Source organism: Phlebotomus argentipes, unplaced genomic scaffold (genome assembly GCF_947086385.1).
Source record: "Phlebotomus argentipes unplaced genomic scaffold, Phlebotomus argentipes genome assembly scaffold_18, whole genome shotgun sequence".
Classification (NCBI taxonomy): Eukaryota; Metazoa; Arthropoda; class Insecta; order Diptera; family Psychodidae; genus Phlebotomus; species Phlebotomus argentipes.
The window spans coordinates 3,302,160-3,314,958 of record NW_026776177.1 but is presented as its reverse complement, the minus strand read 5'-3'; the positions used below and the strand labels follow the sequence as shown (position 1 = coordinate 3,314,958).

At 43.8% G+C, this 12,799-nt stretch overlaps 1 protein-coding gene across 6 annotated transcripts in view; it reads left to right on the top strand.

Moving 5' to 3' along the window:
- LOC132260417 (FH1/FH2 domain-containing protein 3) overlaps positions 1-12,740 on the top strand; it is a 41,071-nt gene extending 28,331 nt beyond the window's left edge. For 4 of the 6 annotated variants that reach the window (XM_059758498.1, XM_059758499.1, XM_059758496.1 and 1 more), the window contains 9 exons: positions 5,648-5,832; positions 6,124-6,347; positions 7,139-7,360; positions 7,475-7,728; positions 7,802-7,942; positions 8,398-9,071; positions 10,172-11,226; positions 11,671-11,909; positions 12,289-12,740. In XM_059758498.1, the coding sequence (XP_059614481.1) occupies positions 5,648-5,832; positions 6,124-6,347; positions 7,139-7,360; positions 7,475-7,728; positions 7,802-7,942; positions 8,398-9,071; positions 10,172-11,226; positions 11,671-11,909; positions 12,289-12,362 (3,068 nt within the window). In that variant the 3' untranslated portion in view covers positions 12,363-12,740. Of the gene's footprint in view, positions 1-5,647; positions 5,833-6,123; positions 6,348-7,138; positions 7,361-7,474; positions 7,729-7,801; positions 7,943-8,397; positions 9,072-9,587; positions 9,860-10,171; positions 11,227-11,670; positions 11,910-12,004; positions 12,093-12,288 lie in introns of those variants that run through there. The other 2 variants (XM_059758497.1, XR_009468366.1) reach the window with 2 other exon arrangements.
- The last annotated feature ends 59 nt before the right edge of the window (positions 12,741-12,799 follow it).

The window sequence follows — 12,799 nt, the reverse complement described above, 5'->3', positions numbered from 1 at the left end:
GTCGATGGACCGCCGATACCGAGACAGACGCAGCGTGGGATTCGCACTTGGGATGCCCGCGCTTGGAAAGCGTGTCCAACGGCAGCAGCAGAGATCTGATTATATATATACTCCCCCTTTTGGACCCACTTCTAATTGATCTCTCGTGTGCCTTTTCGCTCCGCCACAAATATCAGTGGGTCAAAAGTGGGCCTCAAGGCGCATTTCCCTTTCTAAAATCTCTCACTAATTGGCACAGAGATGGCTTTATGCGGTCATATTAAGTCTCTTTTCTTCTGATAGACGCTCGCGATTCTTGAATTGCGCGGATGAAAGTCTCTCAATGCAATTTATTTCAAATGGAAAGAGATTAATATTTTGAGGAAAGTTTCTGAGGTTTAGAGACTGTTTCTAACGGAAAGAAATGGTGTATAATAATGTCATCATATCTCCGAAATTAAGGCATTTCATCAGTATAATTATCTCTCACTTCTGCCATGTGTAATTTTTCATCTATTAAGTGGTCTTATCGCACATTCGTGTATCTTTCATAAAGTCCACCGCCAAGATAGGCAACTCTGGGTTGTAATTCAAACAATTCAACAGCCTTTGTTGACACTCTTCTTTGTCTTCCGCAATGTTTGATGTGGAAGAGAAGCGTCGAAGGCCCGTCAAAGTGTGCAAAATGGCCTGTGAAAATCACTTTGCAAAAGTGAAATGCATGGAAACACTCTCTCGCCACACAAAAAAAATGGCCTATGAGGAAATTAGCAATTTCTCGTGTGCTCTCTATCAAAAGCGTCTTTCTCCTCGGGGCCAAATACAAAAGGTGACTCTCGCGCGAGTGTTTATTTTTCACAATTATTGCATGTGATTACTCCACATTTAAACAATTACTGTATCCAGCATACATATGAGATGTGTAATTAAATGGGAGGCTAAAAAACACACACTCACACACAGACAGTTGAGGAAACTTTCCCAATGAGAAACTCTCATTATGCATTAAATGGGGAGATAATTTATCGTGTGGCTGGAGAGTGAGTGAGTGAGAGAGACGTCAATCCGGGCAAATGGGCAGCATTTGACTCTCAAGATACTTCAACTTCTCTTTGCATTCAGTGGCATCTTCATTGTTGCCATCGATAAAGATGAAAAAAGAGACTTCATTCAGTGCCTCAAAATGCAAATATCAATCACTTGGCAGGGAAATCGTCTTCATTGTTTCCCCTCAAGACGCATTGTTCGCACTTAAGACTCAGTATGATTGCTCTTCTCAGGGGTGTAACTCAATACCTCTTCTAGACCAAGAGATGCTTTTAAGACAGTCAATTGGTGAAAAATTACTCAAGGAAATTCGATTATTCTGTATTCTATAGATGAGTTAATTAGTTTGCTAATGACTTAATTTGGACTGCTAATTTAGTCGATGAAATTATAAATGAATTTCAATTTGCATTTTTTGCGAATGTTCTTTTAATGAAAGCACTCAATGACGACACGGGAAACTGTCTATTCATTAATGTATTGGCGGAAGTTTCTAATTTACACTGATTTTTTAATCAGAAAGAATTCACAAATTGCTAAATCTTGTTTAGTGATGGCATTTTTTAAACGTGCCATCATTAATATTGAGGTTAAAACGCTGCAAAATTGTCATTTCATCGCTTTCAAATCAAAGTATTATAAATCTACTAACAGAACAGTTTAAAGATTTCAAATGCAGAGATTTTAATAAATTGTGTAATGGTGTTTATTTGGCAAGATATTCGGTAGCCCCGCCTCTTTCTATGCTCCGCCCATTAGATCATTTTGTATCGCAGGATGCACTCAATCATGAGCATAGATTTCTAGCATTTGTGGAGCATTGAGTCTCGGGTGCGCGGGTTTTTCTGAGTGTTGGCGCCCGCATTGGGCAAAAAGATGATCTGCCGGGACAGTCGCACGTCATGCCATCCCTGGGACATGCTCGGAAGGCCAATGAAGAGACCCGTCAGCCTCTCAGCAAACGGTCGATCACTAATTGCTACCTTAATTATCATTTTTATGTGTCGACTAGAATGACGATCGCGTATTTCCGGCTCGCGGTTCTCTAGTCTTCTTGAAAGTTCTACGTTTGCGGTGTGCAAAAAGTCCGGCCATCGTGCCCCGTTCCATTTGCCGCGATCATTGCCTTGTTCTTGTGACGAATCGATTGGTCTGGTCAGAACTCGACTGCCTTTCTCCACGCTCGATGTTTGTTCATTTAATTAGTCACTTTAATTAGCGACAGAGACACACACTCAAAATTACCGTCACGATTTGTGCCAAATCTCTCACCGCGCGCAAGTCTTTCGTTTTTCGGGTGAAAATGCAGGGTGGGTGAAAGTGAATTAATTGGCCGTTTTGTGTGCACACTGTCATTTATTCATTTGACCTCATCGCGCTGATCAAATAGACGGACAGTACAAACAAGACGACAATGAATGACAAATAGTTCAAACATAGTTGTACAGTTCGTTAGCAAAAGGCTTTTTGCGCAGCAGTTTCGGAGAAACATGGAAAATATGGACAGAGTGCGAACCCGAAGAGTGCAAAGCCCAGAAGCTCAGCAAATGTTGTAGTGCTGGATTCGTTCTTTTTTTCTTCCATGCTGCAGATGAAACATGTCTCCACAAATTCACCATTTATGCATATGATTTGCTCGCTAAAGATGCTCAACTTCCTCCGGAGAGCGCCTCGAAGTGAGACACACTGTGTCGACCTCCTGATTTATATCTTCCTCTGGAGAGAGACGGAGAAGAAGGTGCACTTCTGTGGCGGGGAAGAAGGCGCACTCGGCGACTCGCTAAATTGTCGTTGAGATTTACAATCTCGTGGCATTTCGCGGCTGATGAATGAATCGACAGATGGGCAATTTTCCCGCCAATTTTCACGGTGTTTGTCTGATGGGTGGAAATTGGCGCGCAAACAAAGACACGATGGCCGAGGATTTCCTGTGCCCGCGATCGCGCACAACGCGAAATATCGGTCGAAGTCGTGCCGCTGAGCGTGACTCTCTGGCATCGATCAGAAGCCCCTGGAATTCCTTGGCTAAGATCCGGCCCATCAGCTGGAGAAGTCATTCACTCAATATGCATATTGTGGAGCCCTCGAGGCATCGGCCGCGTGTAAATGTTTCGGGATGCAATACTCGACAATGATGATGTTTGATTTCTTGTTTGATTACCATTAGCGAAGGCATTTTGAAACCGGTAATTTTCTCCACGCCGCGCAAAACAATAAATAAGCCTTTTTGTCTATTGGCGGGAGAATCAAACATTGTTAATAAATTAGTCCGAGCAAACGGGGAGAACAGTTACAAGGTGAGGAGAGGTTAGAGTTGACGCCCGCGAGAGTTACAATGGAATTAATTCTGGAGTTCACCATGCGGGGCTAAAGAGCTTTTGGGGATTTTCAGCAATTGATCCCGAAAACAATCATACTTGGTTTTCTTATTTCATACGTCTCAAATTCCAGTGCGAAACATTCGATGTTTCTTGTCTCTGAACAAGGGGAAGATAATATGCCTCAAATCTTGAACACTTCAGACACTTCTGAACGCCTTTTAAGGCATTTTCCATCGCTTTTCAGACTCATTCAACTGTTTCTCACAGTAATTTCTAGATTTATCACAATAAAATCTAAGTTTTGTCGTCACACAATGCATTAAAAAAATTGGTTTAAAACCCTTCTTGGACTGATTTGAACTATTTCAGACTTGAAGATGAGTAAATATGGAATATATCTCAATGATTATACAAGATAATTAGGTTAAATTTCCCTTTTTATTGCTCAAACCCCGGAAATAACTAAGAAAATAGACATTGTTTTTAGATTAAAACGATATTTTTTAGGTTATGATTGACTTTTGAGCTTTTTCTTAATAAATATGAATTTATTTTGAGATCAAATGCTCAACTCTGCCAAGAAAAAAAGAAATATTCTCAGACTAAGCATGAAGTTGATAATTTTGAGGCTTATTTTATTACTGAAATCTGTCTTAAATCAATCACATAACCTAAAAAAACAATAAAATCGCTTTGTCTAAGCAAAATGAATAATGAAGTGTCTCAATTTGTTGAAATAGAAGCTTTGGCAGTGCAGATATTCGGAATATTTTACCACTTCTGGTTCTTAACACTTCCACAAAAGGCTGTACAAGACTTCCGACCATAATATCTTCCCCTTGTCTCTGCGTTATCTTGGATTTTTGATATCCAGCAAGGACACACATCTTGAGAACTCCACAGAAATTTGGCTAGCCAGAATACGAAGGCCTTCAGAGGCTATATAGAGAGTGCCCATGAAGATCAAAGTAATAATTTGCGGAGAAAATAGAGAGTTTCACAGTCGCCAAAGTGAACCATTTCGCTTCGCACGAAGATCCCCTGAAGGTGGTCACAAAAATCAACTATACAAGAGCACGTTCTTCGGGTATTGCAAATCAATTTGAATTGATCAATTGTTGGTGGATGGAAAGCTCTCTTGAGATTTAATTAAATTTCCACATCGTGTCATTCTTCTCGTCAATTGCAAAATAAGAGAGCCTCGCGCGAGGCTCTCAATTGAACATTCAGAGTGTCTTCGCCGCCGCGCGGTGTGGATTTTTCGCCCTAGAATGGCCAACATTGGAAACATGATAGAAGAATTTTTATTATGCTACACAGATCACGATCACGATTTCGTGGATGAGAATTTTCCATCTTTCTCCGCACCGCGCGCGCGCGCGCGTGTGTTTCTGCAATTGTGGACGTCTCGCCCATAAATAGCAATTAAATCCGTGAGCGAATTCGATCCGGAAAACGTCGTACGCGCGCGTTAAATCCGGGATCATGGGCAAATGGAAGAGTGTGGGATGGTTTTGGATAAAAAAGGGGAACAAATTGGAGAGAAGAAAAACCCCCGCAATTGATAAGGAAGTGCCGCGCGCGCGCGTCCATTGATTGTGAAACTCAAGAGCGAGAGAGAAAGAGAGAAAATTGCCTGGACGGCAATTGAGATTCTCTTCCCCATTGAATTTGTGATTCTTCATTGAAAATGTTATCTTCCGCAGCAGAAATGCTCATTATCTGTGCCCATTCTTCACTATATAGCCATCTTCGCGTATATATATACAATTTTTCACCCATGGAAAATCAACTTTTGCCACAAAAGAATTCTAACATGAAACACTTCAATATCATCCGTTAATTTAAATTGGTTGCAATAGAAATTTTCTCAATTGCAAGAAGGAGGTGAATAAATGTGATTTTCTGATACTCAATATGTTGCGATGTTCTTGCAAATTCATGCACTTATTCGCCTCTCGCGATCACGGTTTGTGAGATTCCACGTTGTGATCATCAAGAAGCATTTCGCGGGCAATTCTGAGTGCCTCTTTGCCTTGTCTCAACCATCAGTATACGCAATTGGCGATCGGTTTCAATGTTCCATCCAATTGGGAATATTGGGGAGAAGAGATGGGAAATCTCGCGCCCAGAGCGCCAATCGTGGACTCTCTAATGACGGTGATTAGAGCCAAATGGCCTCATAATGTGACTCTCTGGGTTGCTCTAAAAAAGACCGCGAGATCTTTGGTCGGTCGAGATTGATTGGATTTGTAAGAAAAAAAAAGTGCCATTTCATCGCATTTCATTGTGTTTTGCAGAGAAACTCCTGTCATCGGAGGGCCGCGAGTTGCGCCGGGCGCTGTTCTCGCTGAAGCAGATCTTCCAGGAGGACAAGGATCTCGTGCATGGCTTCGTGGCGCTCGGCGGACTCAATTGCCTCGTGCGCGTGGGCAGCGGAGCGGATCAGAACTACCAAAACTACATACTGAGAGCGCTGGGACAGGTAACAATCACTCCTCTTTGCGCCGCATAATTGAGAGACTCTCGAGACTCTCGCCCGTAATTTGTCACCCAGAATTTGTACAATGCAACCTTTCGTGGTACTTTTGAGTGTTTTTTGGCCTTCAGCCAGAGAGAAAGGAGAAGAAATTAATTTACTGAGAAATGCGCGCAGACCAAATTGATCTGTTTGTTTTGGGGCATCTCTTCTCCTTTCTCTCGAGCGGACTGATTGGCGGATCTGTGATGGAGTGACGGCATTAATGCTGGGCAATGCTTCCTGTCCAATTAAAAGGTGATGCTCTACGTGGACGGCATGAATGGGGTGATGAAAAATGGACCAACAGTTCAATGGTTGTACTCGCTGATCGCCTCAAAATATAGATTAGTGGTGAAGACGGCGCTCAAGCTCTTGCTCGTGTTCGTGGAATATGTGGAGAGTAATTGCTATCTTCTGGTGAACGCCATCCACACCGTGGACGCCGCCAGAGGCTCACTGCCCTGGTCCAACATCATGCGGTGAGTGATCGAGACGCGGTGAAAATCCGCACATTCGCCACGCTCACGATTAGGCTTTGCAACCGCTGCGAAAATATCGCAGAGATTCCTGAAAGTAATTTAAACAATACTAGAGACTTAAAGCTCCTCACTTCAATGTTCTTTGGCAATCAATTGCGATTTTAGACCATTAATTTTGTGATTATTCAATACTTTTTCGTTTTTTTTGTGATGTTTATTTAAATTTTGATTATTTCCTCCACAAATTGCCGATAGAGGGCAGCAGTTTAAAGACATAAAGGATTTCCGATTGCTTTTTACAAACCAATCTATACTACAATTTTAACAATGAGCTAATTTGGTGGGTTAAAACGTCTCTAAATAATCTGAAATACAATCGAAACTTCTACATGAATTTCTCTAACTAGATGATCTGATTAGCTGATCATGAAACCAGACTTTTTCTACCCGAAAAGCTTTATTTTTGAGCTCAAAATTCATCTTTTGCTGGCAAAGATCACGCATGGAAGCCATAAAATGTGAGAATTGGTGTGAAAATGGAGAAAATATGCGAAAAATGCTTTTTTTGGCGTCCCCCACGCCAACTTTGCTGCCCTCTCGCGGCGATATGTGGGAAAAATAATCAAATAATTAAATTTCAAATTAAAAGAAGATCATGTTTTGATGATTTTTCGCCTTTTTGATGACTTATCCGTTATCATTTTTCCTCTCTTTGTGAAAGTTTCAGCGAAACTTGAGCGCATTGCAATTGCCTAAGCGCAGTTTCTCATATTCTACTTTTTTATCCGAAGTCTGCTGAAAGACTACGAGAACGCGGATACTGAGCTGCTCATCTATGCGACATCCCTCATCAATAAGACACTGTCCGGCCTGAGTGATCAGGACAGTTTCTACGATGAGAGTGACTTCCTCGAGCAGCAGGGCATGGAGGGAGTGATCCAGAGGTATATGTCACGACCTGGCACCGATTTGGATCTGCTGGACCAGTTGCAACTCTACGAAGCGGTTCTCAAGTAATTAAACTTTTTGCCACGCGGGCGATAAGCCCCAAGAACGTAGAGAAACTGGCACTCATGCTTCGTCGTCTCGTTTCTTTTTTTCTTTCTTTCCTCCGCACACCGGGGCAGGTTTGAGGACGGCGAAACGGATGGCATTCGCATTCCCGACAATTCGGTGAGAAAGACGCTGCGCTACAGAGCCACGGATTCGGCGGAGAGGCGAAAATCGCGGCGTCACAGCACGGGAAATACGCCGGCGCCGCCAGTTCCGCCACTTCCGCTCAATCACACAATGCCCGCTGGACAGTCGGTGGATGAGGACAGCTCAAGTTCGCAGAACTCCACGGAGTTGAACTGCGTCTTCCGCGAGTGCAGGGACAAAAGTATGATTTGCGCGAGTCGGAAAATTGAAGCAGTCCGTGAAATCAATGCTGTCTCTTCTCTATTTCATCTTAGCACCGCGTGAAGGTGCTGGCGTGACGCCCGGACTGCGGAGGCGGCGTGAGCGTGCGGAGAGACAGAAGAGCTTCATGCGTGAGCAGCAGGATGCCGCCAGCAGACTCACGAATGGCAACAGTGGCGAGGAGAATGGCCACGGTGAGTTGAGTGTCTGTCGCGCTCTGTGTGTGTATCATCACTAAATCATCTCTTGTGCTTTTCTGTGTGTTGTTGTTGTCACACTAACCATGCGTGAAGGCCTCGTGACTGCCGTGCCGGTGCGCCTGCAGACGCCGCTGGTTGTGATCCGCGGCGGTGGCAACTACCGGCTGACTAATGGCTTTGCCGGTTACCCAAAAGTGCTGCCCGATGCTTCGAGTCCGCAGCATCGGCTGTTCGAGACGGAGTCCAATCGCCTCAATAATTTCTACACACAACTGTCGAAGAATGGCCACGCAGCGGCGCCGCCGCCTCTCGATCCTGCCGCAGGCAAGTTCTCTGAGCTTTTGATCATGAGTGCTCTAACCATTCTTCTATGTCTCGTCATGTGAAATGTTGCGCCTCTGCAGAGACATTTCAACTGAATCTCATCCTGATTTTGTCCCTTCTTGCAGATTCTGACGTGAATGAGGAGAAGAAGCTGTTGCTGCAGCTGAAGCGTGATCACACAGTGAAGGATCTCACGCAGAAGCTGAGCAATTTGCCCATGAGTCCGCAAGAGGAGAAGCCTCAGAATCGCATAGGTGACATGACGGGCCTGATCTCGAAAGCCAAAGAGGGCCTGGCGAAGAGCAAGAGTCGCGGTGATATTTCACGCTCGCCCAGTGTGGATCAGGACTTCAAGAAGGCCTCGCCCGAGCCCAAGAAGTCCGAGAATGAGCTGCACTGGGAGGAGTTGGTGAGAAACATGAGTCGGCCGCTGAATCTCTGCGATCTGGACTTCACGGATCTCGGATCGGAGGATGAGAAGGATGTGCTGGCGCCGCGAGGATTGGGCGGAACAATTCCACCGCCGCCTCCGCCACTTGGCATGCCGCCACCCTTTCTGCCGCCGCCGACAAATCTCGTGCCGCCGCCGCTGCTGCTCAATGGCCCGGGCAAGTGCAATGGCGACGCATCCGTGAAGAAGACCAAGAAGACTGTGAAGCTGTTCTGGAAGGAAGTGCGCGAAGACATGATTCCAGCCATTGTGGGACGCACAGTTTGGGACGAATTGCCGCCAGCCAATGTGGATACGGATAAACTTGAGCACCTCTTTGAGTCGCGCGCTAAAGATCTCATGACAAAGGTAAGACTCTCCTGTGGATCTGCAGATTCTCTCTCTCTCTTCATATTTCCATGTCACGCGTCGTCAAAACAATGCCGCGCCGCGGACTTGATCTGGAACAGTTGCGCCTCTCCTAATGCGATTTAGCTGCTTTTTGCCGCCGTTTTTTTCTCTTTTTGGGTGAATTCACGCGCTTTCGTCATCTGGCATTATTTTGACTCCTCATCCTACTCACATGCATAATCACACTTTTTGTCACTGCGCGAACAATTGGAGTCACTTTTTGCTCAACCTCCAACGTGTGCCCATTCAAGGTGTCGCGCTTGGCACAAGTCTTCAATCATTGTGATCAAATTCTGATCGGTTTTTGGCTTCCTCACGACGTCTTTAGAGGTCTGTAAAGAGATGTCTAGACAGCATGAGCGTAGCCAAAAAAAAAAACGTGATCTTTGGGATTCAAGTAAATCCGGAAATCATTTTCCATTATCAAACTACAATGAGATTTGTTGGAAAATATCGTTTCTTTCCTTTCTTTAGGACACCTTCAATTTTTCTCTGTTAGATTTCTCTAGATCAATCAGTAGACACTCTAGCCTAGAGTCTCGCCTACACCATCACGTCTCTAGCCTTAGATTATAAATATTTCTATTAGATTCATAGTCTTATTTTTGTTTTGTTTTCTCTTACTAATTGATATTTTTGTATTTTGTTCTTTTTTGCAAATATTTTTCAAATTTTATAAAAACTATAAACCAAAAAAAAAACTTACGCTTTCTGGCCATCACACTCTATTCTGATTATTGCAGGAGGTGAGTTTTATATATTCTCTTGTATTTATTGTTTCCTTTTGTTGCTCTGCTTCTCATCCTGCTCACTCTGATCATCATCTTGTATTTGTCATTCTTACTAACATATTCTCCCTTCATTGGGTTGAGAGAAGTTTCTTGTTGCTCATTCTTCTTTCATTTGGGGTTCTCCTTCTGTAGTCTATTTCACTGTTTCTTTGCACACTGTTGAGTTTCCCAGCACGTCAAAAGTGAAGCTGATATTTTCACCTTCCCTCAATTGATTACTCAAATGAGGCACAAAATGGGTTCTGAGAGTGTCTTGTGTTCCTGCAGAAACAACAGGAGATGAACAAGAACAAGGAGATCATCGTGTTGGATCACAAGCGATCCAATGCCATCAATATTGCAATGACCAAACTTCCTCCGCCGCGTGCAATAAAGGCGGCCATTTTGAAGATGGACGCCACTGTTGTGACCAGAGAAGGCATCGACAAGCTCCTCAACATGCTGCCCACGGAGGAGGAGCGAGGAAAGATCCAGGAAGCACAGATGATCAATCCCGAACTGCCACTTGGCAATGCTGAGCAATTTCTCCTCACGCTGTCGTCGATATCCGAATTGGCGGCGAGATTGAAGTTGTGGGCATTCAAGTTGGACTTTGAGATCAGTGAGAAGGAGATTGCGGAGCCACTGATGGATTTGAAGCAGGGTCTTGAGCTCCTGAAGGCCAACAAGACGTTCAAATGCATCCTGGCGACACTGCTGGAGGTGGGAATCTTCCTCAATGGTCAGCCAGTGAAGGGATTTCAGATTGAGTATCTGGCGAAGGTGCCTGAAGTGAAGGACACTGTGCACAAGCACTCTCTGCTGCATCATCTCTGTCACATGGTCATGGAATCCTCGCCAGACACCACGGATCTCTACTCAGAGATCGGTCCAATCACGCGAGCGTCAAAGGCGGACTTTTCCGACCTGGCGCACAATATTGTGCATCTGGAGCAGGAATGCAAAGCTTCCTGGGATCGATTGAAGCTCATCTCCAAGCACGATTGTCCGCCGCATCTCAAGCAGAAGCTGGTGGATTTCCTAGCTGATTGCGCCGAGAGGATCATCATTCTGGATATCGTCCACAGGAGAGTGATTAACAGATATAGGAAATTCCTCATGTGGCTCGGCGTGCCGCAGCACAGAATTGCCGAGTCGAAGCCCAATGATTTCTGCCGGATCGTGTCGGAGTTTGCTCTGGAGTACAGAACGACGAGGGAGCGCGTGCAGCAGCAGATCGAGAAGAAGGCCAATCACAGGGAGAGGAACAAGACCAGAGGGAAGATGATCATCGATGTGGGCAAATTTAAGACGCAAGAAGACAGAGCAGATGCAGAATTGAGGTGAGAAATTTGCGGGAAAATGTCTTAAGATGAGTTTACGGAGTTTTGGTGCTTCAGAAACTTCGTGTTGAAAAGATTTGAACCAATCTTCAACCAGATTTTTGCCAAAGGAGTTTATTATTTGTCAGTGAAAGAAATGCGAAAAATCTGATATTTTTAGCGTCCCCCACGCCAACTTTGCTGCCCTCTGGCGTCGATATGTCGGGAAAATGATCAAATACTCAAATTTTAATTAAATATCCAGAAAATTTTGAATAATAATTTGATTTATTTACGTATTTTGACCGAAAATATGAAATTTTTTTATTGTTTTGCAAATTTACTTGGAAAAGAATCTTTTTTTTTCATTATTTTTATTAAAATTTTGAAGAAAAAGTGCTTAAAATGCCAAATTTCCGGCACACGAAAGATGTTAATTTAAGTCTTTTCATGCCATTCTGCCAGGCAATTGTTGGGCTCTCCATTGACAACTGTGGACACACCGGATAAGGGGAATGCCTTCACGTGGCGACGACGTCGTCCTGAGAATCTGCACTCGCCCAAGACGGTCGCCAGGGATGAGAACTTCACGGATGGCGATGATGAGATCCTGGAGTCGCTGGTGAAGACGGCCACGAAGGCGCCGGGCACAAGATCGACACCACGCGAACGAAAACGCACCCGACACGCCGATCGAAAGTCCTGTAAGTGTGACGCCGAGGCGTCTTTTTCACTCTCCTTTCCCACAAGTTTCTGACACACGATCGGTGATGGATTAACCCTTTCAAATATGATTCAGTGAAGAGGTCAAGAACGCGCGAAGGATTCACTGTCGAAAGCACTGGAGTGTCATCAGAAATATGATCAAGAGACACTTTTAATCTTGGGTTAGTTGTTGGTTGTTTTGTGTTTGAAGAAAAAAAAAAGAGAACCGCTTTTGCATGATCGATTAACTCTGGTAGTTTGACGATTTTAATGATGAAGAAGATGATGATTTCTAACAATATTTTCAATATTTAGAGAGAGTTTGAAGGATGTTTGTTCAGTGGAATATTTACTAAGTCTCGCAATTGGCTTTTGCAGTGCGCAGGACGCTGAAGAATGGCTTGACCGAGGAGGAGAAGCAACACGTTGCAACTTACATTCAAGGAATCTAGAGAGCATGCGACTAGAGATAGAGAAAATACCAAATTAGCGACGCTGAACTTTCTGATTTTTCTTTTCTTTACTTTTTTCGAGGGCAGAAAAATACTCGCAAGTAGTAAAAAAGATTGAGGCAAAATGCACCAAAAGTTGTGATAATAATTGAAGGGAGAAGATAACAAAAAAAAGAACGCAAAATTTCTCAAGTGGAAATTCTCGACTGTTTCATGTGGGAAAGAGCAAGAAGAAAAAATTATGAATCAAGTAAAACTCAATCGAAACAACAACTCTTCTTTTCCTAATTAGCTATTAATGGACCATTTTGTGACTGTACAGATGGTGAGGAATGAATAAAAAAAAAACAGATGGAGATTAAATGCATTGGAAAATGATGGTTTTTTCTTCTCTTGTGTGTTTCTCGTGGTTTGGAATGCAATTGCAGAGGAAGTGA